We start from the raw sequence: 25,805 nt of genomic DNA on the forward strand, positions 1-25,805 counted from the left end.
ACCCAAACAGTGTGAAGCAAATGTGGTCATGATCAGAGAGGTAATGTATTGAGTTGGGGTGGGGACTGGGGGTAGGGTAAACCGATAGCTTGGAAGTTATAGACCCCTATTATGATGTGTTTACCCATGTCCTCACATCACTCCAAGGGAAAACAACAAAATACATATAAAACAATCCAATAGAGCCAAGAAAGAGGCGATAGTATCATAATCTCTGGATCATCTTACCATATACTTTCTGAAGAGTCAGATACTGTCTAAGAGCCATTATTTCTGGATCATAGGTGTGTACCAGAGCCTTGTTACCCCCAAGCGCTTTGAGAAGCTTGCGACGATAGTATCGCCGCCATGCAAGCTGGATAGTACATGCAGCTATCTGTCTCTCCCAAACATCTTCATCTTTGCGCATCAATCGCCGTAGCTGTATCTCATGAACAGTATGCATCATCTTAGTGTTGCATTGTCTGAAACTGTAATTTGAAATTTTGAAGGAAGATTGAAAAAGAATGACATGTAGTATTATTTAATATGTTGAGCTATGTGTAAGAAGAATCCTTGATTCTGATTGACTGTTGATCATGGTTACCATGGTAGTTAACATTGGATGGCAAAGATACCATAATAGTAACTTTTATGCAACGATTCACCTGATTGTAATCTCTTAATTGATCTGATGTTCTATTGCTATTCCATCACATTTACATACAGGAGGTGTATGTCCCTGAAAAATAGGACGAACAGAATCATAATCATCACAGCTCTGTGTTGGCAAAAACCAGCTACTCAGTCACCCATTCAATGCAGTGTGGATTGTCATAACGATAGTACTTATGTGTTCTGATGAATTTAAACACATATACATACACAAAATACAAAACAGTACAAGATCCAAATATTCAAAGATCTATAATACATGGAGGACTTGCATGCACTTTGATAATGAAAGTCATGAAGCTCCTGCATGAAGACATTTTGCTTGCCATATAGAATAATATTGAAACATATTGTCTTGCTTGATAATAAGAGCTTTGATTTCATACAACCTTTACCTTCCCATTCACAGATGATATGTCAATTATTTTCAAGAATATCATCAATAACAACACAAGCCTAACCTATCATAATCATCATCATCATCATAATCCTCCTCTTCCTCCTCCTAATCATCATCATCGTCACAATCACTAACGGCACCATCATCATCATCATTGATCTGATCATCATCATCATCGTCATGGTCATCAGATCATCATCATCACCCTCATCACCATTATCATCATCATCATCATCATCATCACCATCACCATCATCATCATCATCATCACCACCACCATCATCAATCATCGCCACCGCCACCGCCACCACCACCACCACCACCACCACCACCACCACCACCATGATCATGATCATCATCATCATCATGTTTATCATCATCTGCACCATCTTCACTGTCAGTCATATCATCAGCTTCATTATAATCACCAATCATAATACTGACTGTGTCAATCAACAAACCAAGGAAAGAATCTTTCCAACATGTACTCACTTTCTCCATGCGTTCTGAATGATTGTAGCAGCTCTATTCTTCCTTCTCATATCAGCCAACCTTAGTCTCTCCTTATATACCACTTTCCTTCTCTCATTCAGAATTCTCAGCTGACCTTCCTCATCCCTCACCTCCTTTAGTGAGACTGAACATGGGTTGTCACTCACTAGTAGAGGTGGTCCTATAATCCTTCCATCTACCTCCCCCATTCCAGAGCAGGTGTCATGTAACGTACTGGTATCCTCTGACAAGCTTACTGATGCATTACAAACATTATTGTTATTGTTGGTGTTAGGATTCTCTGATGTCCATCCATTCTCTTTGATTTGGGATTTATCCCCTGGATGCAAAGTAGGGATATGTTCCATACTTCGGGAGTTCAATGGGGTTGAGGAGGAATCTGGCTGATCATACTTTTTGCTTTGCTCTTCACGTTTCCTGAAAAGAAACAGCAGAGAAAATGTGTTTATTTTTCCTTTTCCAATAAACAAACCTTAACAAATGGGATATTAAAAAAAAAAAATTAAATACATTACAAATGCACATCTACTAATATAAATTATACAAAACAGTTCCATTCTTCATTCAAACTAAACTCTTTGAAATTATTCTTAGCCTTTCATATGTTGGCCCTGATCATTAATATAGATCAACAATTCGTTGAATGTAAAAATAGAAACTGATAGAGCAGGGATTCTTCATAAACTCTTCCAGTACTTATATATCTGACAGCTCCAAAGATGGACAGTGATTAAAATGAAGAAATTATGAGACTTCAGGTGAGCATTTCATAAAATTTTGTCAGACAAAGTTATCAGATCTGACAACTTTCCTTGATTTTGATTGCATCAGAAGCACTATTACTATGGTAACCATCAGATAAAACATATTGGCCCAAATTCACAAAGATGGTTTTGAAAACCATCGGTTGAACCCATGGTTTATGCAGATTTCCTGTATAAATTACGCTTATTTACCGCATATATTAAAAAGATGTCCAATGCTGATACACGCTTTTGTCACAGTGCGCCAAATTGATGCCTATTGCCATGGTTAAGTATGCTATTTTATTCACAAGTCCACTGTTTGAAGAGTGGACTCATTAATTCAAAACAGTGGACTCATGAATAAAATAGCATGCTTAACCATGGCAACAGGCGTCAATTTGGCGCACTGTGACAAAAGCGTGCATCATCATTGGTCATTTTCATTACGCGGTAAATAAGCGTAATTTATACTGGAAATCTGCATAAACCAAGGGTTCAACTGATGGTTTTCATAACCACTTTGTGAATTCGGGCCATTTTGTCAGAGAAAACATCCAATAAATGAAACGCTCCTCAGCTTTGCATCCTTGGTGAGGAACTTTAATAGATTACAGCCTTGCAAAAGTGCACTAAAACAAGAATTTGGTTTCAAACACCAATAGACATATCGTTCATTACCATATCTCATTTCTAAACTTGAATTCTTACTTAGCTGCTGCATCTTTCCTCAGTTGTTCATGTTTCATCAGCAGCTTCTTCCTCTCAACAAATGTCTTGCGGACACAGAAACCTCGGAAACGACACTGGAGATAAAAAAATATCAAGCCATATTTTCATGTTTTCCGCTTTTTTCATTGCAGAATTAATATTGTATCCCAGTTACATGTAATTACTCCTTACATGTACGTATCAGTAAATCCCATCAAGAGTTCTGTAGCACATTTTGTTTGAAAAAATTGCCAAGTAACAAATTAGAATTGTTGATCCAATTTTAAATTGATCCCAATTCTTTGTTTGAATGTCGGTCATGTTATTCTGATCAGAAGTAGAACACACACATTGTAAAAGACCTTGTTCAGTATAAACATGAAAGATAATCAGGGACTGTCCACCTGAAATGTGAACTTGATAGCCCTCCAGGTTACTACAATGAATTGAATACTTAATTTTTATGTGATAAAGTTTGAATCACTAATTTTCTGTTGGATATGTGAATTGTAACAGTAAATATCACTTGTCTCTAGACTCAAATCAGTCTACATATTTTCAAATGTCTATAATTTTAAGCGAAGTTAAGTATTTAGAATGGTTGTTTGTAGCGCACTGTCACCGTCTGGAGGGCAGTTATTACCTGAATACGAGTAGCAGCCATGTCTCTGATACCAGTGATAGAGAGTGCGCCTTGTTCAACCATGTATTGTGATACTTCATGATGGTCATTAAGTAGGGTGTAGTCAAGGGGTGTGAAGCGATCCTCTGTTAACTCCATATGATTAGGGAAAGCCCCATGGTCTAACAGTAACCTTGTAGCATCCAGGTATCCAGTACTACAAGCCCAGTGAAGAGCCGTCATACCCTGTGAATGTAAGTGAGATAATGTTACAAGAAGTTTTATTCTTGTGACAGCAACAAATTACTTTGCAGTGGTGTTATGTACAAAGGTGCCTTCTCTAAGCAACACATACACATTGCGTCGTACATCATCATTAATCCTAAAATGGGATTATCAGAATAAAAGAGAACTTGGTAGAAACTTTGCCCACCTGAAACCCCACATTCTCCTAGAATTATCCTAGAATTACTGGTGTAAAATTTTCATTGAGCTGTGGTCAGTTGCTTTTGTTTGCATCTATTTTCACGAATAGGACCCTTTGAGATTCGGGACATTGTTTTCAAATCTTGACACAATGCAATTTGTAGACAATATCTGTCACTGAATATTTGGCAAGGGATAGATTGATTTATTGCATTTCAAACAACAAATAACAAAATTTGATTTTCAATCCTACTCCACTGTTATGGCTCCTTGCACAAATACCTCCCACTCCAACTACTGATCATGTTATGGAGGAGCATCGCATATTCCTATCCTCTTCCTGCTTTTCTTTTTTTCATCAAAAATTACCTTTTCTACAAGTCCTTGCATGCTTTTATTTCTTTTCTTATTTTCCAGGCTAACCCAAGCTATCCCTTCCAATGAATGGATCACTCTCCAGTATCAACGCAATAATGTCATCAACACAACAGAATGAAGTCTTTATCCTCACCTCATTATCCTGTAGATTAGGATCAGCACCATGCTCTAGGAGTAGAGTCATACAACGGATAAAACCCCCATAGGCAGCACACTGAAGAGGGGTACGACCAGCATTATCCTGTACATTGGGACTTATGTCATGTGTCATTAGATGGAAACAGACACACGTATGACCTCCCAAAGCAGCCCTGTTCAAGGTATTCATCAAATGATTGAGAATATGTAAATAAAATAAGAAAGCCATTGCCAGGGGGCTGTTTCACTAATATGTTCAGAAGTTACTTATAACGGACTACGGCCTGGTGACCCTCTTTTATATGATATATCCCTATGTAGCTAACCTCAGAACATGTTCCAGTCAGGTGAAAAGTTGTGTGTAGAAAACTTACCACAGATAAAAGAAAATATATGATAAAAAAAAACAATTTAAGTTCTACAATATGTAAACAAAAATGTACTTACTTTGTTTTTGGGAAAATATTTCATGGTCTATACATATTCACTTTTTGTTATTTATAAAATTGATAAAACTTTGAGAGACCTCCCTGCCCCCCCCCCCCCCCAAAAAAGAAAACGGCCCCTGGAATTGTATAAATTTGTATTACACTGTACTTCATAAAACATCACCCTATGCACCGACATCCAATAAATGGGTATTTGCCAACCTGGAAAAGTGTCTGACTAATTTTGAGTTGCTTCAACTTAAAAAAGCAATCAAAATATATTTCTTTTTCCAAACAGCATGATACATATACATCTATTACCCCCAGCATATCAATAGGACATTAATGATATATATCCAGTTGTCAGCAAGTTGAAATCACAACTTTTGAGAAAATATGAACATCTAGATAAATACGACTGTCATCTATGCAGTCATAACAAAGCAGTGTTTGAATTGCCAATGTAGAACAATGTGCTTTTAATAACACCAATCAATTTTGCTTTGTCAACATTCATATCTTTCTGATCTTTGACCTGAATAGAAAAGATAAAATGAATTGTTGCATCTCTCTTAATGTTACAAAGCCTTGCTCTATTTCATCATGTAATCATTTCCCAATGTTTGTGCTTGTAAACTCACCAGTGAAGAGGAGATCTGCCTTCCTGATCAACTACCTTGACTTGAGCTCCACCTGTCATTTCAATTCAATCAAATTCATTTCAATTCAATTCAATCTATCTAATTTAATTAAAATCAATCCCATCCAATCCACTTCAATTCAATCCAGTTCAATTCAATTCAATTCAAAATGGCTTCACAGAATACTTCCTTTGGTAAATCAGATTCGTAAATGTTTTTATTTCAAGAGTGACAATAACAATAGATTAGAATGACTCAATAGGACAAACATAATATAAATAGGAATACAAATAGCAGAGCATCAGAAGAGTGACTTTACAAATGACTGGTGAACCTTTCTTACATGCTAAATTAATCACCAATGAACATTTAATGGTGAATATCAGTTACCACAAGAAAGGATCGCCAGTCATTCTTAAAGTCACTCTTAACTTATGAACAGCTTCATGAAACTGCCTGCAGATTACATTAAAATATAAAATATACAAGAATATCCCATAGGTTACCATAGCATATCTTTATTCTTTGGGAGCTTTGTCACAATTGGTGCAATAATATGATAGGTGAAAAGCTTTATTAATAGCTACAGACATTGCTTTAATTTTCAAAAACATGTGTGCTATTGAATAAGAAACTACTTCAAATGATTGTTTAAATGTAATGGTACTAGTGTCACAAGTTGACTGCATCTGACAGAGACAAAAGACTTATCATTAGACTGAATCATGAAGGAGAGAATTGTTGAAAATAACACATAAAAGACTTAGTGTACGATCAGAAATAAATTTCATTTTCTTCTGAGTCACATGCATTGCTTCACAGCAATGCATACGTTGGACAAAACATAATTATTTGGCATGAACATTTTAGCTGTTGTTCTGTCATATTGTGAATTTCATAGCATCTGGATAGAAATCAATTAAAGTAGACCTTCTTACTGTCATATTTTGTTAACATAATTATAAAAAAGGATCTTTAAAGATTTCCAATATTTTATCTTTTAGACAATACTCAAATTACAAGAATTTTATTCTCAACTAACATATCAAGATTTCTAACCCCCCCCCCAAAAAAAAAAAAGAAGATAAAATAACCCTTTTAAAGAGTCCCCAAATTCAATTGATTCCGATTTCAAAATAAGGATTTGTTTGCATAAAGAATTAATGAAATCAGATTAGATTAACTGAGATCCTATGGCCAAAATTAACACAAGGTCCAATGAATACCTTTAGCTAAAGTCTTCATGACTTCTGTATGTCCCATCTCAGCCGCTCTGAACAGAGGTGTGTGCTTAGTCTGATCAACAACATCAACAGCTGCACCATGCTGCAAAATTGGAAAACCAAGCAAATAATAACAAAGTACGAGGGAAAGAAATAGAACCTAATGAAGAGATGAAAATCTTGAGAACTGTTCGAGCAGACATTCAAGTTTCAAGTTTCAAGTTTCATTTATTTCTCCTCAAGAGATCAAGATAAAAATACATAAAAAATAGACAATGTAAACACAATATGCATCAAATTTAAAGAAAGTGAGGAAGGTAATGACCAAAAAGGAAGAAACCTTGTGTGAGGCCAACCCATGCATTGATATTGTCAATAAAATCATGGTATTGAAATTGACCCAACTTGTACCTTACCTGTATAACATTGGTAATTAAAACTCAACCACTCAACCACCTCAATGCTAACTAAAAAGTTATAGTGTATCTACTATAGGCATATGTATCCATGACTTAAAGATTAAAGCTTATAAGTTTAACGCTTGGAATAATATATCATATAAACATGCACCAATGAAAAAGAAAAAAAAAAATCTTTGGGAATATCATGGCACTTAAATGTTTCAAAATTTTCAAAGATGTGATCATAAATATTTTTTAAAAGAAAATGAATGGTCTATCATTAAACAAAAATAGACAATTAACAAGTTTTTAAGTTCACAAATTGCTATGAAAAAAAATAGGAAAATCTAAAAATTATCATTTTTAAGACAATTCCAGTAATATTTCATGAATAATCCTAAAAATATCAAAATAATTGGACCTACCTGCAATAAGACATTGACTGTACTTGCATGGCCCGACATAGCAGCAGCATGGAGGGCTGATTAAAGAATGATTATTGAAATTTTACTATAAAGCACAATATCAAAGGCACTCTATCTTGAGATTAATAGGGTGTGTATGTTAATGTGCTGAAAAGAGGACTTTGTGGTGAGCACAAGAAATACATGTACTGTACATCTTTAGGGCTCAGCAAGACAAGTCACACCACAGACAGATCTTTTTCCTTTAAATTTTCTTTATTGTCTCAAAGACAGAGAAATTTGAACATATTCAAACTTTATTAACTAAAGTTGCTAGCATATGCAAGACATTGTAAGACAATATCACTGAAGTTCTTTATGATTTGCCAACGCTAGCAACCACGTGATCACATGGCTCCTGCATAAAATCAACCCAATTTGCAATTTGTTGTACGTCCCAAAGAACCAATACAACATGTGTCAGAAAGTTGGCCAATCCAAATATCACTACACTGGCAGTATTCATTTTTGGGTGAGATATACCCTTAAGGGTTAAGGAATATTATATCATTATTTATATTTGGTTAGTTTAGTTAGTTTTATCTTAGTTTATCTTTGATTTTCAGACAAATCTTGTACCTCCTTACATGAGGAACCCAGCAGGTCTTTGACTTGTGGGCAAGTCTTGTAACTTTTTACACAAGAGCCCAAGCAGATAAGTACAGTCTGAATTATACACTTACCTGTTGCTCCTGTTTTATCTGTAGCATTAATATCTTGTTTGAATTTCATCATGACCTCAATCACCCCATCTGCTCCTTTCCCAGCCGCCCACATGAGTGCTGACCTTCCTTCAAGGTCAGGCTCATCTGTGATCCCTTCTCTCTGAAGAAAGACTTCCACAGTCTCCTAGAAACAGACAGACGAAGCATGATCACACACATTGAAATTAATCAAAAATAGTTCGTAAAGGAAGGCAGACAGTGTTGCTGGATGGGACTAAAAAAGAAGTTAAGTAAAATTTTCAAGCTCCACATGTGCTGCACAGTGTGAATCCTGAAAAGGCTTGAATTAGAAAGTTGTCAGGGATTGAAGTCAGGCAAAATCCATTATATAATGTACAGCGTAATGTTATTTAAGTCTTAACAGATTGCTGTGCTTCCAAGAGATTTGACTAAGGAAGAGTTAGATGTACATAAAGAACATAGCTGTGAATAATCAGCAATAAAAAAGCATTAAGATACCACAGCATGATCACATTAAAGATGTCTGAATATCAATACCGTATGGTTATTCTGTGCTGCGTAGTGTAAGGGTGTGGCCCCGTTGGAATCCGAACAGCTGTAATTTGCATTCTTGTCCAGTAGCATGTTGACCATGTGGGTGTGGCCAAGGACAGCTGCCCAGTGGAGAGGGGTCCGGAACATATTGTCCAAGACAGAAATGTTGCACTTGACCAGTGGAGTCTAGGTCCAAAGAGAATGGTAAAGGAAATGGATTAGGTAAGTACATCATTTGCCACATATACATTAGGTTGCCTGCAATTATATGATCTCATTGATGATTGTATTTACTTCTAACATGTAGTTATATCATGCCACTTGTCAGTGCATATAATATTATGTATCCCAATACAATGCAGTGAAACTTGGCTATTTAAGTTGAAATAACAAATGTTCAAATTTAGACATATAATGACTTTGTTAATTGAGGAAGTCATTCAATAATTTGAATAAGTCTACAATTTGAAATGGTGGCATTGCACATTTCATCTGATTTCGAAATAAAGCAATTTTCTACCCAATGACCAACATACCTGAAAATCTACTAGCCGTTGGACTATGGCAGTATTACCATTAGCAACAGCCAGGTGAAGTGCTGTTCTCCCCTCATAGTCCTGCCAGTTCACTACACTCGGTTCAGTGTCCTATACATGCAATGAAGGATTTAAAAAAGTAGAATGCCTCTTGCCTGCATTACACAATTCAATATAGCAAGTACATGTATGTTGACTTTGTAAAACTGAAATATCAAACAAATTCTCTTTTTCATTTTCCTGAGAGGACCATGATATTGATACCCTGCTTTAAGGAAAAAGGAAAGGAAATGAAAGGATATGAATAGAATTAAACAAATAATCTATGACAAATGACCTTTGACCTTCATCCAATTAATTGCAGAGCTATCTATAAAGCTTTTCTCTTTTTTTTACATAGACTGGTAAATTCAGCATAATCATATCAATGACATTCTTGACCATCATATCTATGATTTATGATGCTCAATGAATACATGCATCCCTTGCCAAGAGTTACTATTCATTTTGCATGTACATTCCTTTGTAAGTGGAAGCATATTTATATATATTTATTTATAAAGCAGCCTTCAGTGTGCAAAGATTATAAGATATTGAAATACTCCACCTCCTGTACTCCAGCCCTACAGGCAAATTCAGTTAAAAATACTGGTCTATACTCTATGTTAGCCAAATTGTTGGGTGGCAGTTGGGGAGGTATCTTCTAAATGAGGGAAATATAATTTACATGATTATATAATAAGTTATCAGAAGTGAGTTGCTATGTCAGGGGAATACATTAATATTTGATGGCATGCTTGATGCTCCTAGTAATCACCATGACATAAAAAAGAACACCACATGAGGATGGTGATATGATAGCGTTACCCTGACTCTATTCTTACCAGTATGTGCTGAACCGTGTTAATAGCAGTAGGGGAATCCCCAGCATTAGCTGCCCAATGGAGTGGGGTCTTACCATCACTGTCTGGTATACCAATGTTGGAGCTCTAGAAAAAAAAGTGCATGTTCTGTTAATACATTGTTTTTATTACACTGAGAAATCATGTTTTTTATAAACATCATTTTATATCTTGTGAAATCATTAGTAAATCAGTTTCAAGATGTAAGGAAGATTTCTAATAGATTGATAATATGGAATGCAAAAATTTATTTTCATAAATTTGTAATTTCATTGGCATACAATGGTGTTAACTGATAAAAATTCCATGATATATTTGCCAATATGAAGTGGATGAATAAAAGCTACATCTAATCTATTTTGATATTGTACCAAATTTCCTCAGCTTTTTCACCCTAGTTTTCTTTCCTATTAAAACTTCCTAAAAGACAGGATAGACTTGCCCTTTATAAAAATGAATATATTCCTGACTTACATGTTTCACAAGCATTCTCACCGCTTCCTCATTTCCATAGGATGCACTCCAGTGTAAGGCAGTTCTCTGGAAATAGTCACAAAACAAAATCCTATATACCGGTAATCTTTTTATTACAAACATAAATATTTGCGATACACACTCCACATTTCATCAAATTATGGAGAGTATCAAAGCATTAAAAAAACACCAAGATTTGATCAATGCGAAAAATCCACTAGCTCCATCTCATTTTAAGAGGCAGATGATGATTGGCATTACTAGGACAAGGGCAGTACCACTTTGCAAGCACAAGCAATTTCTGGACAAACTGTACAAAATCTGGTTTTGTCAAATGCGGAAAATAAAAATGTAGGTCCCAGACAAGACTATTCAGTATAGGACACAGAAGATACATTGGTTTACCAGAATGTTTGAAGGTATTAATCAGGACAGAAAGGTACTGTAACATAACTCTGACTCACAATAAGACTTTCACTTCCAGTGATCAAACTAAAGCTGGTGGTAGCACCAAGATTGTGACAGACATCAGTACTATTTATAAACCAACTATCATAACTATTTTCATCAAAGATATAAACTGGCAATGATTTGAACCCTTCACCCAGCACGCGACACTGGCGCTGGGCCAATTATTGTTAAAAAATAGCAAAATTTACTGGTCCGACATGACCAGTAAAAAGTATATCAAACTGATACAAATTATATCTTCTCCTCTTTTGTGAATTATGAAAATGTCTCTGGCCTCTCAAAAAAATGGCTCTCATTAATTATGCTGTTTATGTGGGTACTGTTTCTAAGTTTGTTTGTTTTTTTTTTGGGGGGGGAAGGGGGCAAATAAAAGACAGCAAAATAAACTAAAGTTTTTTTTTCTACATTTTTCTCTATTTTGGAGGACAAGTAAATTTTAGGTTTGGATCAGTAAAAAATTGAAAAACTTGTTATCTACTGGTCCAACTTGAACAGGTTGGACCAGTAGAAAAAAAACGGTTAGTGTGGAGCCTTGCTTCATCTGACGATTAATAAGCTTCATAACAATCAGACGGTAAAAAACGGACATACTGTAGCTTTTCGACATGCACTCATTTGAGTAAAATCACATGAAATGACTAGAGAACGCTAGAGCGAAACAATATATATTTTAGGGCTGGTACTAAGACTAAATTGTTTACCTTGACTGCCAATCATAGGTCCTTTAGCATCCATTGTTTCTTTCGGTTCTATTAAGGGGCCGTTCCACTATCACGATCTGAAAGGCTGATCCATCATTTTATTCAGATCGGCGTGATCGGCTAAAAACTTGAACAAGTTCAAAATTCCATGCTGATTTTCCCGATCAGAAAACACCCATTTTGAATTGTGGGGGAAGCGGGAATAGTTTAAGCAACACGGCACTGGGCGTTGTGGCGTGCGCCTGTAATCCAAGCTGCGGGGAAGTTACAAATTGATGCAGAGGTTCGAGCCCTGGTCATGTCTTTCGGATGGTGACGTTAAAGGTCGGTCCCAGATGTAAATAATCATATCTGATTAAAACATGTCCGACAAAACTCAAATACACACACACACGCAGTCGTGGGATGAGCATAATTAGGTCTTTCCTGGCGTACTTACAGCAGAACCCGCACATAATGAATCCCCCATTCCTTTTATTACCATATTATTTTTCGCTGACTCCCGGTAAAATGGTTCATTTTTCCCCCGATCCTGCCTGATCTGGTTTGTCAAATCATAGCCAAATCGGCACAGTGGATCAGGGCCTTATATATTGTTTCAATTTAGAGTTCTAGTCATTCATGCGATTTTACTCCAATGAATGCATGTAGAAAAGCTTGAGTATATCCATTTTTAAGGCTATTTTTACGATTTTCAGGTACCAAACAATCAGATCATTACATGCCTTAGCTTCATACCATCAAACATACCTTTGAATTATCTTGCTCATCTACTTCCCCTGGCATGAGTTGTTTCATGATAAGGGCAAGACATCTAGTATCTTTGTGTCTCGTGGCAAAGTGAAGACACGTCTGTCCCTCGTTGTCTTTTTCTCTCCAATAGGCTCCCTTAGATACTAGCAACTTGCATAGCCGAAACACTCCCTGCAAAGACCAAAGAAAAACATATTAAAATCGCTACTTTGCTATGCGTGTAATGTCTATGTATGCTGCAAGAAATACTCAAACATCTAGTACATGCAACTATATATCCCATATATTTATTTCTTAATTTCGTTTTGGGCAATAAAACCATTGAGCACGGTATTTTCATGATTTTATATGTACTAGATCTCACTCAATTTGGAAAGGAAATGAAAGTCAGTGCAGTTGTTTAATCATAGTTTCATAAAAATTATACCACCACCATATATTTTGCTTAGGAACATTCCCTCAAAAGCTTGTGTATTATCCAAGATCAGGTTCCAAAGAAAATATTTAAATGCAACAATATCAAAGAGAGTGCCCAGTAGCAATACATGAATAAATTATGTTTAAAAATATTATTTTTTTGAATTACGCTTGGGGATACCTTGTATGTAGCCCAGTGCAAGGCTGTCCTTCCTCCATTATCTTTGGCATCCACATTAGCTCCCTTTTTTATGAGGACCTCTGCACAGTCAAGTCGGTCAGCAAGTACTGCAAACATGAGAGGTGATCGCCCAAACTGGTCTGCCTGATCAACTTCTTGTGGGTATGCTACAAAAGAAATGAATTAATATAAAGGTTCATGAAACTAGCCATCAATTTTAGAGCTACTGTAAGTAATTCAAATTCCATTGCGAATCAAGAACAAGTCTAAAAATCAAGTATAATGGGGAATTACAAGAAAGTTCAGTTGCAATTGAGTGCAAATTAATAATCATTTGTATATTATCAAATTAACACTTGATTTGGAATTGAACACAAGTTTCTTGCAACACCAATAACACTTTCAATATATTTCAAATTTTCAATTGACCATCAACATATACCGAAGTGATGTCACAAAAACCTTCTTTGCATTTCAGCATCTTTGATACCATTTTTTGGTAGAGCAATGTCATGAATAAACTACTCACAACCCAAATTTGGTGGGCATCTATCCATGGGGGCCCAATATATGACCTCATAAATATGTAATTAGCCCCACTGGAGTCAATGAATCATCTTGTCTGGTTCATAACATTTACATGTAGAGCCAAGCCAATAATACATTGATTTCAATGGGGCTACTTCATGAGGTCATATCTAAGGTCCCTATGGACTAATTCCCACCAAATGTAGGTTGTGGAGGTATTTGATCATGCTCTCCCCAAATATGATTTAAAAAATGCTGAAATTAAAAATGATAAACTGATAACATCACACTTCAGTACTCTATTGCAACACAAAGTTACATTTGAATTAACAAACAGTACCAACTACCAAGAACAATAGTAATGATAAATTTAGTGTATTAACTGAGAGCAAACTTATGTTTTGAAAATCAGACCACTGTATTCATAGTGTCCCTATTTCAAAGAGGTACATCATCAAAACAAGAAAACACTGAAAACAACCACCCACATACAATGTACATGTGCATGTACTACACAAGGTAGAAATGTCACATCCTTTTATTAATTCAACATAAAATGACTGGGCATAAATGACAATTAAAATACTAAATGAAATGTTCCATCTTTGTGAAAAAACTTTTAAAATGTTTACAGTCGGGGGTATTGCAAGAAAGTTCTTTGCATTGATTGGCCTTTTGATCGCACATATCAGTTTAAGTAAATCAATCTATAAATCCTGTTGTAAGAAGCAGAAGTAATGTTGTAAATCGGATCAAAAATCAGATCGAAAATCGGATCGGCAGTTAAGCTTCTAAAATCGAAATCGAATCGAAAATCGAATCGGCGATGTTTAAAAACAAAGGAATACATCAAAATGTTGTTCGCGGTCGCGCGCATCTTCCTGACAAAGTCACAAAGACGAATGCATTGGAATGGAAGTCGCCAACATGCGCGATCGTTTGGAACATGTTTTAAAGACAGGGGTTTTGAGGTGTTATTGCTTTCAAATAAACCGAGTGACTTTTATTAGAAAGATAAACGAAAGACGCATCTTCCGAGCAAAGGCGCAAAGGAAAATAAAATGAAAATATTTCTCATAGATCACAGGTTAATGAACGATCGGCGGAACATCTTTTAGAAGTATTTTTAAGGGGCTAGCGATTTAGAATTATTGGAATGATCTCTTACGACGCATCATCTTAAAGTCGCAAGTGCAATTAAAATGAAGTAGAAGACGCAAGCACGCACGATGATTTGAAATATGTTATTAAAATGTTTTGGGTAGCTAGCGTTTTCAAATCAATTTGAAGTTCACGGCGGGGTCCGCTATCACCACGAGGTTGAAAATAAAATGTAAATCATCATAAACGATGTAAGAGAGTAACGCAATGAGCTCCGTCAATAGTACGACCTTTCAAAGTTCACGGCGGCATCCGCTATCACCACGAGGTTGAAAATAAAATGTATATCATCATAAACGATGTAAGAGAGTAACGCAATAAGCTCCGTCAATAGTACAGTCTTTAAAAGTTTATGGCGGGGTCCGCTATCACCACGAGGTTGAAGAGAAGATTTATATCATTATAAAGGGGGTAAGAGAGTAGCGCAGTGAGCTCCGTCGGTAATACGACCTTTCAAAGTTAACGGCGGCATCCGCTATCACCACGAGGTTGAAAATAAAATGTATATCATCATAAACGATGTAAGAGAGTAACGCAATAAGCTCCGTCAATAGTACAGTCTTTAAAAGTTTATGGCGGGGTACGCTATCACCACGAGGTTGAAGATAAGATTTATATCATTATAAAGGGGGTAAGAGAGTAGCGCAGTGAGCTCCGTCGGTAATACGACCTTTCAAAGTTCACGGCGGCATCCGCTATCACCACGAGGTTGAAAATAAAATGTATATCATCATAAACGATGTAAGAGAGTAACGCAATAAGCTCCGTCAATAGTACAGTCTTTCAAAGTTCACGGCGGCATCCGCTATCACCACGAGGTTGAAAATAAAATGTATATCATCATAAACGATGTAAGAGAGTAACGCAATAAGCTCCGTCAATAGTACAGTCTTTCAAAGTTCACGGCGGCATCCGCTATCACCACGAGGTTGAAAATAAAATGTATATCATCATAAACGATGTAAGAGAGTAACGCAATAAGCTCCGTCAATAGTACAGTCTTTCAAAGTTCACGGCGGCATCCGCTATCACCACGAGGTTGAAAATAAAATGTATATCATCATAAACGATGTAAGAGAGTAACGCAATAAGCTCCGTCAATAGTACAGTCTTTAAAAGTTTATGGCGGGGTCCGCTATCACCACGAGGTTGAAGATAAGATTTATATCATTATAAAGGGGGTAAGAGAGTAGCGCAGTGAGCTCCGTCGGTAATACGACCTTTCAAAGTTCACGGCGCCATCCGCTATCACCACGAGGTTGAAAATAAAATGTATATCATCATAAACGATGTAAGAGAGTAACGCAATAAGCTCCGTCAATAGTACAGTCTTTCAAAGTTCACGGCGGCATCCGCTATCACCACGAGGTTGAAAATAAAATGTATATCATCATAAACGATGTAAGAGAGTAACGCAATAAGCTCCGTCAATAGTACAGTCTTTAAAAGTTTATGGCGGGGTCCGCTATCACCACGAGGTTGAAGATAAAATGTATATCATCATAAACGATGTAAGAGAGTAACGCAATAAGCTCCGTCAATAGTACAGTCTTTAAAAGTTTATGGCGGGGTCCGCTATCACCACGAGGTTAAAGAGAAGATTTATATCATTATAAAGGGGGTAAGAGAGTAGCGCAGTGAGCTCCGTCGGTAATACGACCTTTCAAAGTTCACGGCGGCATCCGCTATCACCACGAGGTTGAAAATAAAATGTATATCATCATAAACGATGTAAGAGAGTAACGCAGTGAGCTCCGTCGGTAATACGACCTTTCAAAGTTTACGGCGGCATCCGCTATCACCACGAGGTTGAAAATAAAATGTATATCATCATAAACGATGTAAGAGAGTAACGCAATAAGCTCCGTCAATAGTACAGTCTTTAAAAGTTTATGGCGGGGTCCGCTATCACCACGAGGTTGAAAAGAAGCTTTATATCATTATAAAGGGGGTAAGAGAGTAGCGCAGTGAGCTCCGTCGGTAATACGACCTTTCAAAGTTCACGGCGGCATCCGCTATCACCACGGGGTTGAAAATAAAATGTATATCATCATAAACGATGTAAGAGAGTAACGCAATAAGCTCCGTCAATAGTACAGTCTTTAAAAGTTTACGGCGGGGTCCGCTATCACCACGAGGTTGAAGAGAAGATTTATATCATTATAAAGGGGGTAAGAGAGTAGCGCAGTGAGCTCCGTCGGTAATACGACCTTTCGAAGTTCACGGCGGCATCCGCTATCACCACGAGGTTAAAAATCAAATGTATATAATCATAAACGATGTAAGAGAGTAACGCAGTGAGCTCCGTCGGTAATACGACCTTTCAAAGTTCACGGCGGCATCCGCTATCACCATGAGTTGGAAGAGAAGATATCTATCCTCTTAAACATCGCCATAGATAATACCGCGTCTTTCTCCCTGAATAATACGACCTCTAAATAGCTAGCACCTCAAAAACAATCTTGAAATATGTTCTGAGCGATCACGCACTGTAACCAGATCTACGCCGATTTTTTATTTTCGATTTTTTCCTTCAAGGGGCATGATCGAAGATCGGCAAGTGATTGCCGATTGTGGTGAAATCGAATGGAATCGGTTGCCGATTGCAAAATCGGTTACAGAGCAATCAAGTGCAAATTTGCATCAAATGAAGGACTTTTAATGGATCTTAGGACCGGAATAGGCTGAAATTGACTTGTACATGTAATTGATTTCAAAGCCTAGCGTTCTCAAGTTTTGCTTAATCCTCAATCACCAAAATATTGACCACTGTTCAAATTGATACTACATTTCATAGGCCTGAGTTGGATGTGTCCTAAAAAAGGGGTTTTAGTATACATATTTTGCGATTTCAGATGACAATCTACATTTTGGTTAATATCCTGAATTTAAGAATTATCAAATGAAATAAAAACCCTAATGAAGCATAAGTTTCTTTTGTGGGTCACTGGAACTGTGTGCATGGTTCCTACCTAGTCAATCCCTACTCACATATTAACATCATAATGCACATTATACATGTATGGGATGCTACAAAATAAGCTGACCAATCATTTGTAATTCCTTTGAACATTCTGTTTATTTTACCATGAAAGTGGCAGGTGAAATCAACATATGTTACTTCTCCTTTATTGATATGGCATAGTGACATATTGAAATTATATCACTTGCACTTTCAAAATTAATGTGTTTATAAACTGTCACTAAACTTCAGGTAACCTGTACAATCATAAATACAAATCAATAATTATAAAAGATACATGTGATATATGACAAACCTTTGAGAAGTTTTTGAAGAGATGTCTTCTGACCATTGACAGCAGCAGCATGGATCTGTGTGGTTGGGGATGCCTCTCTCTGGAGGGAAGTCATGGAATTAAGTACCCCACCCCCACGCCCTGGGGAAGGGGCCTGACCTTTAACCTCAGGAATGGACTTAACCTCTGATGCTAATTGTAGTGGGGCTACCTCTGCATTGTGTCTTTTCATCTGTATAATAAGAAGTGAAATTCAAACCCCAAAATATGATTATAAGTCGTTGGAGTCACTCATCGTCTTCACGGTCACTCTCATCATCTCATGGTCATTATCATCATCTCTATCTCTTTAATCATCATAATCAATCGTCATCATCATCATCCCCACCACTACCACAACCACCAACAATGTCATCACCATCATCATCATTGACATCATCACCACCATCAACATAGTCATCATCATCATTGTCATCACCATCAACATTGTCATCATCATCATTATCATCATCATCATCACCATTGTCATCATCACCACCATCAACATCATCATCATCATCACCATCAACATTGTCATCATCATCATCCACCATCAACATTGTCATCATCATCATCATCCATCATCACCACCATCAACATTGTCATCATCATCATCATCATCATCATCATCATCATCATCCACCATCAACATTGTCATCATCAACATTGACATCATCATCATGTCATCATATCTCTTTTGCAATCTCCATAGTCTTTCAGTATCCCAATGCCAGACATTTACTGATGTTGGCTCTGCATACGTCTGTCTGATTGGCTGAAGGCCTTATACTTTCTGGAATGCTAATCACCAAAATCAATTCCAGGAGGTCACTTCTACAGTAATTTAATACAGTAACTGCAATTTAAGCGATTTGCCATGTGACAGTTAAATGTACTTAATGTCTGCTCTATTTGTGAAAACCACAGATACATGTATGTAAACTTGTAAAATATGAAGCCTTCTTTAGTTTTGCTAAACCCTAAAAATGCATGTTACTATTCCAATTCGTTACTATTGTAGATTATATGAATACGCGTGCCCCAAATGATGATGATGCTAAAGATATTGAAAAAGTGTTTTATTTGGTAAATTTACTGATTTTATATCGACATGGTAATTTATTTTGATCAGGTGCACAATCAAAATGTGTATTTTTGTCTTCTTTATATTGTAAAACCCTTTATTAAGCATTGAATGGACTGAAAATTGCAGGACATGATTTTTGTCCTTAGCTTTCTAAGTAATATCCACTATTCTACTTATTAAATATATAAAGTAGGTGCCCAAAGGGCTCTTTTAAATGATAAATAAATTACCAAGAAAGGACACTGAATAACAAATACATCAAATGTTGAAAACATGTCAAATTTAAATTCTAGTGACTGAAATCTACACTTTTGTGATACTGTTATGTTTGATGATACTCAAATCAATCTCACAAATTATACTTTTACCAAAGTTTTAGACAGGTTTTAAGTGATTTAACCAGCACTTTGGAAAATAAAAAAGCCACACTTTAACGTGTACATGTATGCATGGATCCACACAACTTATTGTTTAAATGGATTTAACCACAAGCTTCAAAGCCTTGATTTTTTACCAGCATTTAATCATCATAGTCATTGCTGCACACATTTTGAAAACATCTAATAATTGAATCAAATAGAGAATAAAAATTACATAAGTTATATCAACATTGCATTCCACAATTTAAGTACAGTCAACATCAGTGTAATGAGTACTTTGCTAACCATATTCACAGAGAATAATATTCCTTCAGAAAAATACATGCACATGTATTGGGGCTTTCACAATTCCTTGTGCGATAGTTTGCGATCATTTGGTCACAATATATGTTGCAAAGAATGGCAACGGTTGTAAGCAGTTGTACCACCAATTGTGAAAGGGGCTTAAGATAATGCGGTTTAGGAAATTGTATTCATGTTTATGCAATAAAGAGAGAAAGAAAAAAGTACTTACATCACTAGAGGCACCAGATGCCTTCACAAAACATGAGAACATTTTGAGATCTGGATGAACATGTACCACATTTATTCAATTGTGCTCAAATTATTTTCATTAAATTCTCAGAATATCCTCCCTCGTTCATTCAAAGTGAAAACAGAAGCAATACGAATCCATGACATAGACATGTATGACTTGTTCCAAGAAGAAAACATACACAAAAATCTGAAGAATGATGCACATTACAGCATACAGCAACCACAAGAGTTTGTTTGCAAGAGTTCTTCTGAGTTCTTTCCTTTGAAACTCTAAAGCTGTTTGTTAGGATGACAAAGGGTTCTATTGTACCTCTAGGCAAGACCATGATTCATGCTCACTCAACTGTGCTACATGTATATTACATTTTACAGGGATAGACCTGTAGATGAATTATATATATACCCCTGCAATGTATAGTTTTACTATTGTTCCAGAAGTCTATACAATCTGTAACAAGTATAAACAATAATATTGACAGAAAACAAAAAATGTTACTAATGATAATGATAACAACAACAATGTTAATAACAACAATAACAAATAATACTAATGATGATGATGATAATAATAGTAAGTATACAACAACAACAACAACAACAATAATAATAATTCAAGGTTGGCGATTTACAAAAAAAAATAATAATTAAAAAAAATCACAGTACGACAATACGCCAGACGGTGGCCTGTACTTATAGAGAAGAAGAAGGTTTATTTGATTTAAATCAGATTTTTTTAATTTTTATAACAAATTTTCTTGAAAAAAGCACAAACACCAAAAATATAATCATACATTTCACTACTAAAAGCGCTTTATAAAAGCGCATTATTATTATTATTATTATAAAAAATTCATGAATCCATACTTAAAGGGATGCTCCGGGCTGAAAATAATTGGATTTAAACAGATAAAGAAAAATCAGACAAACAAAACACTGAAAATTTGATCAAAATGGGACAAAGAATAACAAAGATATGGCATTTTAAAGATTTGTAGGTATGACTTCATGAATATACATATATGAGCAAATTGATGATGATATTCCCACTTGTTCTTTTGTATTTTATTATATGAATTAAGGTTTATTCAATTTGTTTCTACCAAGAACCAATAAAATGGATTGACAACTGATTAAGTGCATTAAATATTCATTGCTGCAACTTATTTCATTATAGATGAGACACATTATTCACACATGTATGAAAAAAATGAAACAATTATGATTTCATGTAATAACATAAGAAAAAGGAAAGTGGGGATGTGAGTCATGTGACATCATCAGCCCACCTAATGAACATACATGATGACATGCATACATGTATAACTATGTCCACAAAATAATGCTTAACTTTGAAATTCAATATTACTTCATTATTTGGAATCCGATTTTGATGAAATTTTCAGCATTTCGTTCTGTGAATTTTACTCTATTTATTTAGATATAAATATTTTCAGCCCGGAGTACTGCTTTAATGATTGTGATCTTCAGTATGTATGCACTCATCCAATCCTGGCAAGTGTTTCATGAAAAGTTTTCACAGTGATTTGTCCTGAAAAAAAAGAGCAAACTAGCACATCAATGATATGGAGCTCATCTGGCATCTCGCAACGAAATTTAACACAATTTCAATTTCAGCCCAGTTGACACTGTAGTGAATTACATTGGTGACATAAATTGAGGATATAGAATTGATATTGATGAAGAAATGACATAGAAGCATTTTTTGTGATCTATGAATAAATTTCATATAAATTAAGCATAAATAATTTTCTAGTCAAAATTTCTAAACTCTGTGTAGAACATTGGTTAAACTCATGTAGGTCTCAGATGGAACAAAAATAAAGAAGAAGTGGAATTTTCTGTGATTTATGAATATATTTTGCATAAATTGGCATAAATAATTTTCTACTGAAAATTTCAAAATTCTATGCAGATGTTTGGTGAACCTCATGAAGTTCTACCAGATGGAAGAAAAAAAATCAAAATCGGTCGACAATTAAAGAAGAAGAAGCATTTTATCTGAATTTTTAAAAATACACATAAATTACGGTAGCATATTTTTATGAGTTTCAAAATTCTGTGTAGAAGTTTTGAATCCCCCACCTAATGCTATCATATAAAGCAAACAGAATTGAAATCAGACTTGAAATAATGAAGAAGCATTTTGAAATTCAGTCAACAAATAAAGGAGAGGCATTTTCTGTGATTTATGAATTTTGCGATACAAGCAACTCCAAAAAGAGTGCAAGCAGGCTTGTAAAGTAGCATACAGTGACTACATTACCAACATTGTCAGCCCAGAATCCTCCTCAAATCCAAAAAGATTTTGGAGTTTCATCAACAGCAAGAAGTGCGACAACAATGGTGTCTCCACTTTATTTTCTCCAAACAACGGAATGGTGTCTGACAGTTCTACTAAAGCTAGTCTTCTCAATAAACAATTTTCTTCAGTTTTCAATGGAAACGAAGACATCACCAGCATACCACAGAAAGGTCCCAGTCCTTACAAGAGTATGGAACCCATTGATGTGTCACCAGCAGGGGTTTACAAGCTCCTACACGATTTGAACCCACACAAAGCTTCTGGACCTGACATGATTCCAGCGCGGCTCTTGAAAGAACTTGCACTTGAGTTAACACCAATCTTTGTTCACTTCTATCAGGCGTCCCTTAATCAAGGTACCATTCCTGAAGATTGGAAGAAAGGAAACATTGTCCCAGTCTTTAAGAAGGGTGATAGATCGCTGCCAGAGAACTACAGACCTGTATCACTCACTTCGATAGTATGCAAAACCTTAGAACATATTGTGTGTAGCAGCATCATGAAACACCTGGACTTGCATCATACACTATCTGATGCCCAACATGGCTTCCGGAAAAGGAGATCCTGTGTAACACAGTTAGTTAAATTTGTTGATGATCTTGCTTCAACAATCGACAGGAGAGGACAAACTGATGCAATCTTGTTAGATTTTTCCAAGGCGTTTGACAAAGTTCCACATCAAAGACTGCTGTACAAGGTTGGGTACTATGGTATAAGGGATGAAGTACATCTTTGGCTTGCTGACTTTTTGTCTCAACGCAGTCAACGAGTTGTTATTGATGGAGCAACATCAGAACCAGCAACTGTCCTCTCAGGAGTACCGCAGGGGAGTGTCGTCGGTCCTTTGCTCTTTCTCCTGTACATAAATGACTTGCCAGAGTATGTGACCAATGGCTCTTCAGTTCGTCTTTTTGCTGACGACTGTGCCCTATACCATCCCATCAGTTCACGAGAAGACGCCGAAGATCTGCAGCATGATCTTGATGCTCTGCAGCAATGGGAGAGGGACTGGGGTATGACATTCCATCCCGGAAAGTGCCAGGTTTTACACATTACAAGGAAGAAAAATTTTCCACACAACAGGTACTTCATCCACGGCCAAGGTCTGGAAGAAAAAGGTAATGCCAAATACCTCGGCATAACCGTTAGCAATAATCTAAGTTGGAACGCCCATGTAGACTCCATTACCAAGAAAGCAAATAATACCAGATGTTTTCTGCAAAGAAATCTCACAAGCTGTCCAAGAAACACTAAGGTCATTTGTTACAAGATGCTCCTGAGGCCAATAATGGAGTATGCATCTGAGATCTGGGACCCATTCACACAGTCAAAAATCAGAAATCTGGAAATGATACAACACAGGTACGCACGCTATGTTTGTCATGACTACCGAACTACAAGCAGCATTTCTGCTATGCTTCGACAACTACAGTGGCAAACCCTTCAAGAGCGTAGGGCCCAAGCCAAGACTCTACTAATGTATCGCATCATTAATAATCTTGTAGACGTCAAGCAACAACTGAAACACTCATCCTTCAAATCCCGAGGTCATTCTCAAAAACTCATGATTCCATTTGCAAATACGGAATGTTACAAAAATTCCTTCTTTCCTGCCACTGCCAGGTTATGGAATTCCCTACCTCAGGACGTCGTAGACAGCACCTCAGCAAACATATTCAAGAGTGCGGTGCAACATGTCAGACTATGTTAGTCTGCATTTGTTTGTAAATATGTAAATATTATATATATGTTGGCTTTTTTTTACCACAACTTCAACGGTGGATACTCAGCACTCAGCATTCAAGTCCACAATACAGTACGACAATACACCACAGGTGGTATGTACTTATATAGGAAGAAGAAGAAGAAGAAATATTTTTTTACTCCAAATTTAAAAACTCTGTGTAGAAGTTTGGTGAACCTCATGAAGCTCTACCAGATGGAAGAAAAAAAATCAAAATCGGTCAACAAATAAAGAAGAAGCATTTTGTGTGAATTTTAAAAAATATGCATAAATTAATTTCGCATAAATTAGCATAACAAGTGGAATGCTTCTGGCGGTCTCACCTGCATCACGCGATTCAATATAGCAGCAATGCTGACTTTGAAAACTACTATAAAATAATTATTCACAAAAAGCACCATTCATATAATGATACAATACTACGTTCATTGACATTTGACCTTGATCATGTGACCTAAAACTTGTCAGTGATACTTGATTACCCCTATACATGTATCCACATTTTATACACTATATCTATAAACTTTGAAAGTTATGACAGCAATCTAATAATTACCTCTAAAGTGGCCAAAGTTCAATGACCTTAAATGACCTTTGACTTTGGTCATGTGACCTGAAACTCGCATGAGATGTTCAGTGATACTTGACGACTCTTATGTCCACGTTTTATGAACTAGACCAATACACTTACAGAGATATGATGGTAATTCAACAAATACCCCCAACATGGCCAAAGTTCATTGACCTTACATGACCTTTAACCTTGATTATGTGACCTGAAACTTGCACTGGATCAGTCAGTCCGCAAGCCCCTGTGTTAATGAGCAAATGAGCAAGATTTATCCAAGTCCTCTCGTGGCTGAATTCATGTCCCTGCAAAATCTCGTGAATTGTGAGACTTTCTTTCTCAAAGAATTTAACCACTTTCTCCTTGAGTAATATTGATTATTTTTGTACCATGGGCAAGAGTAAATGTTACTCTTTTATATTGGTCATTTCTTTTGAATGAAATATTTTGATAAATAAGTGAATTTTTTACCTGAAAAGATGCATCAAACAGAATTTTCTTCCTCTGTTTTCACTTGCAAATTGTGCAACATTTTGTGTTTTAGGCACCAACATTATTTATATCATCAGAAAGCTCAAACTCTATACTTTCTTACAATGTCACTCTTGATATGTGGCATCTTTTAGATGGGTCAGCAGCCAGCTTTTTCCATCAAGATGCAAGACGAGATTTCTGAAATTTCTGAGTAACAATTTCTGAGTAACATAAAATCCAGAGTTCTGATTGGCTGAATACTGTTTTCAAAACAAACAGGCGCGGGTAATTTGAAGAGATTACCACATGG

The 25,805-nt window shown here is 36.2% G+C and overlaps 1 protein-coding gene across 3 annotated transcripts in view; it reads right to left on the minus strand.

Annotated features, from left to right (window-relative positions):
• Positions 1–25,805, minus strand: part of LOC129255020 (inversin-like) — a 32,285-nt gene that overhangs the window by 4,302 nt on the left and 2,178 nt on the right. For 2 of the 3 annotated variants that reach the window (XM_064107124.1, XM_064107131.1), the window contains exons 2-17: positions 18,365–18,575; positions 13,398–13,564; positions 12,797–12,970; positions 10,875–10,940; positions 10,383–10,487; positions 9,499–9,609; positions 8,966–9,148; positions 8,426–8,591; positions 7,704–7,759; positions 6,881–6,980; positions 5,655–5,706; positions 4,581–4,758; positions 3,665–3,889; positions 3,022–3,116; positions 1,547–1,984; positions 229–470 (exon numbers count right to left, since the gene is read on the minus strand). In XM_064107124.1, the coding sequence (XP_063963194.1) occupies positions 229–470; positions 1,547–1,984; positions 3,022–3,116; positions 3,665–3,889; positions 4,581–4,758; positions 5,655–5,706; positions 6,881–6,980; positions 7,704–7,759; positions 8,426–8,591; positions 8,966–9,148; positions 9,499–9,609; positions 10,383–10,487; positions 10,875–10,940; positions 12,797–12,970; positions 13,398–13,564; positions 18,365–18,575 (2,569 nt within the window). Of the gene's footprint in view, positions 1–228; positions 471–1,546; positions 1,985–3,021; positions 3,117–3,664; positions 3,890–4,580; positions 4,759–5,654; positions 5,707–6,880; positions 6,981–7,703; positions 7,760–8,425; positions 8,592–8,965; positions 9,149–9,498; positions 9,610–10,382; positions 10,488–10,874; positions 10,941–12,796; positions 12,971–13,397; positions 13,565–18,364; positions 18,576–20,363; positions 20,669–25,805 lie in introns of those variants that run through there. The other variant, XM_054893568.2, reaches the window with a different exon arrangement.

This window comes from Lytechinus pictus, chromosome 2, assembly GCF_037042905.1.
Source record: "Lytechinus pictus isolate F3 Inbred chromosome 2, Lp3.0, whole genome shotgun sequence".
NCBI classification, from domain to species: Eukaryota; Metazoa; Echinodermata; class Echinoidea; order Temnopleuroida; family Toxopneustidae; genus Lytechinus; species Lytechinus pictus.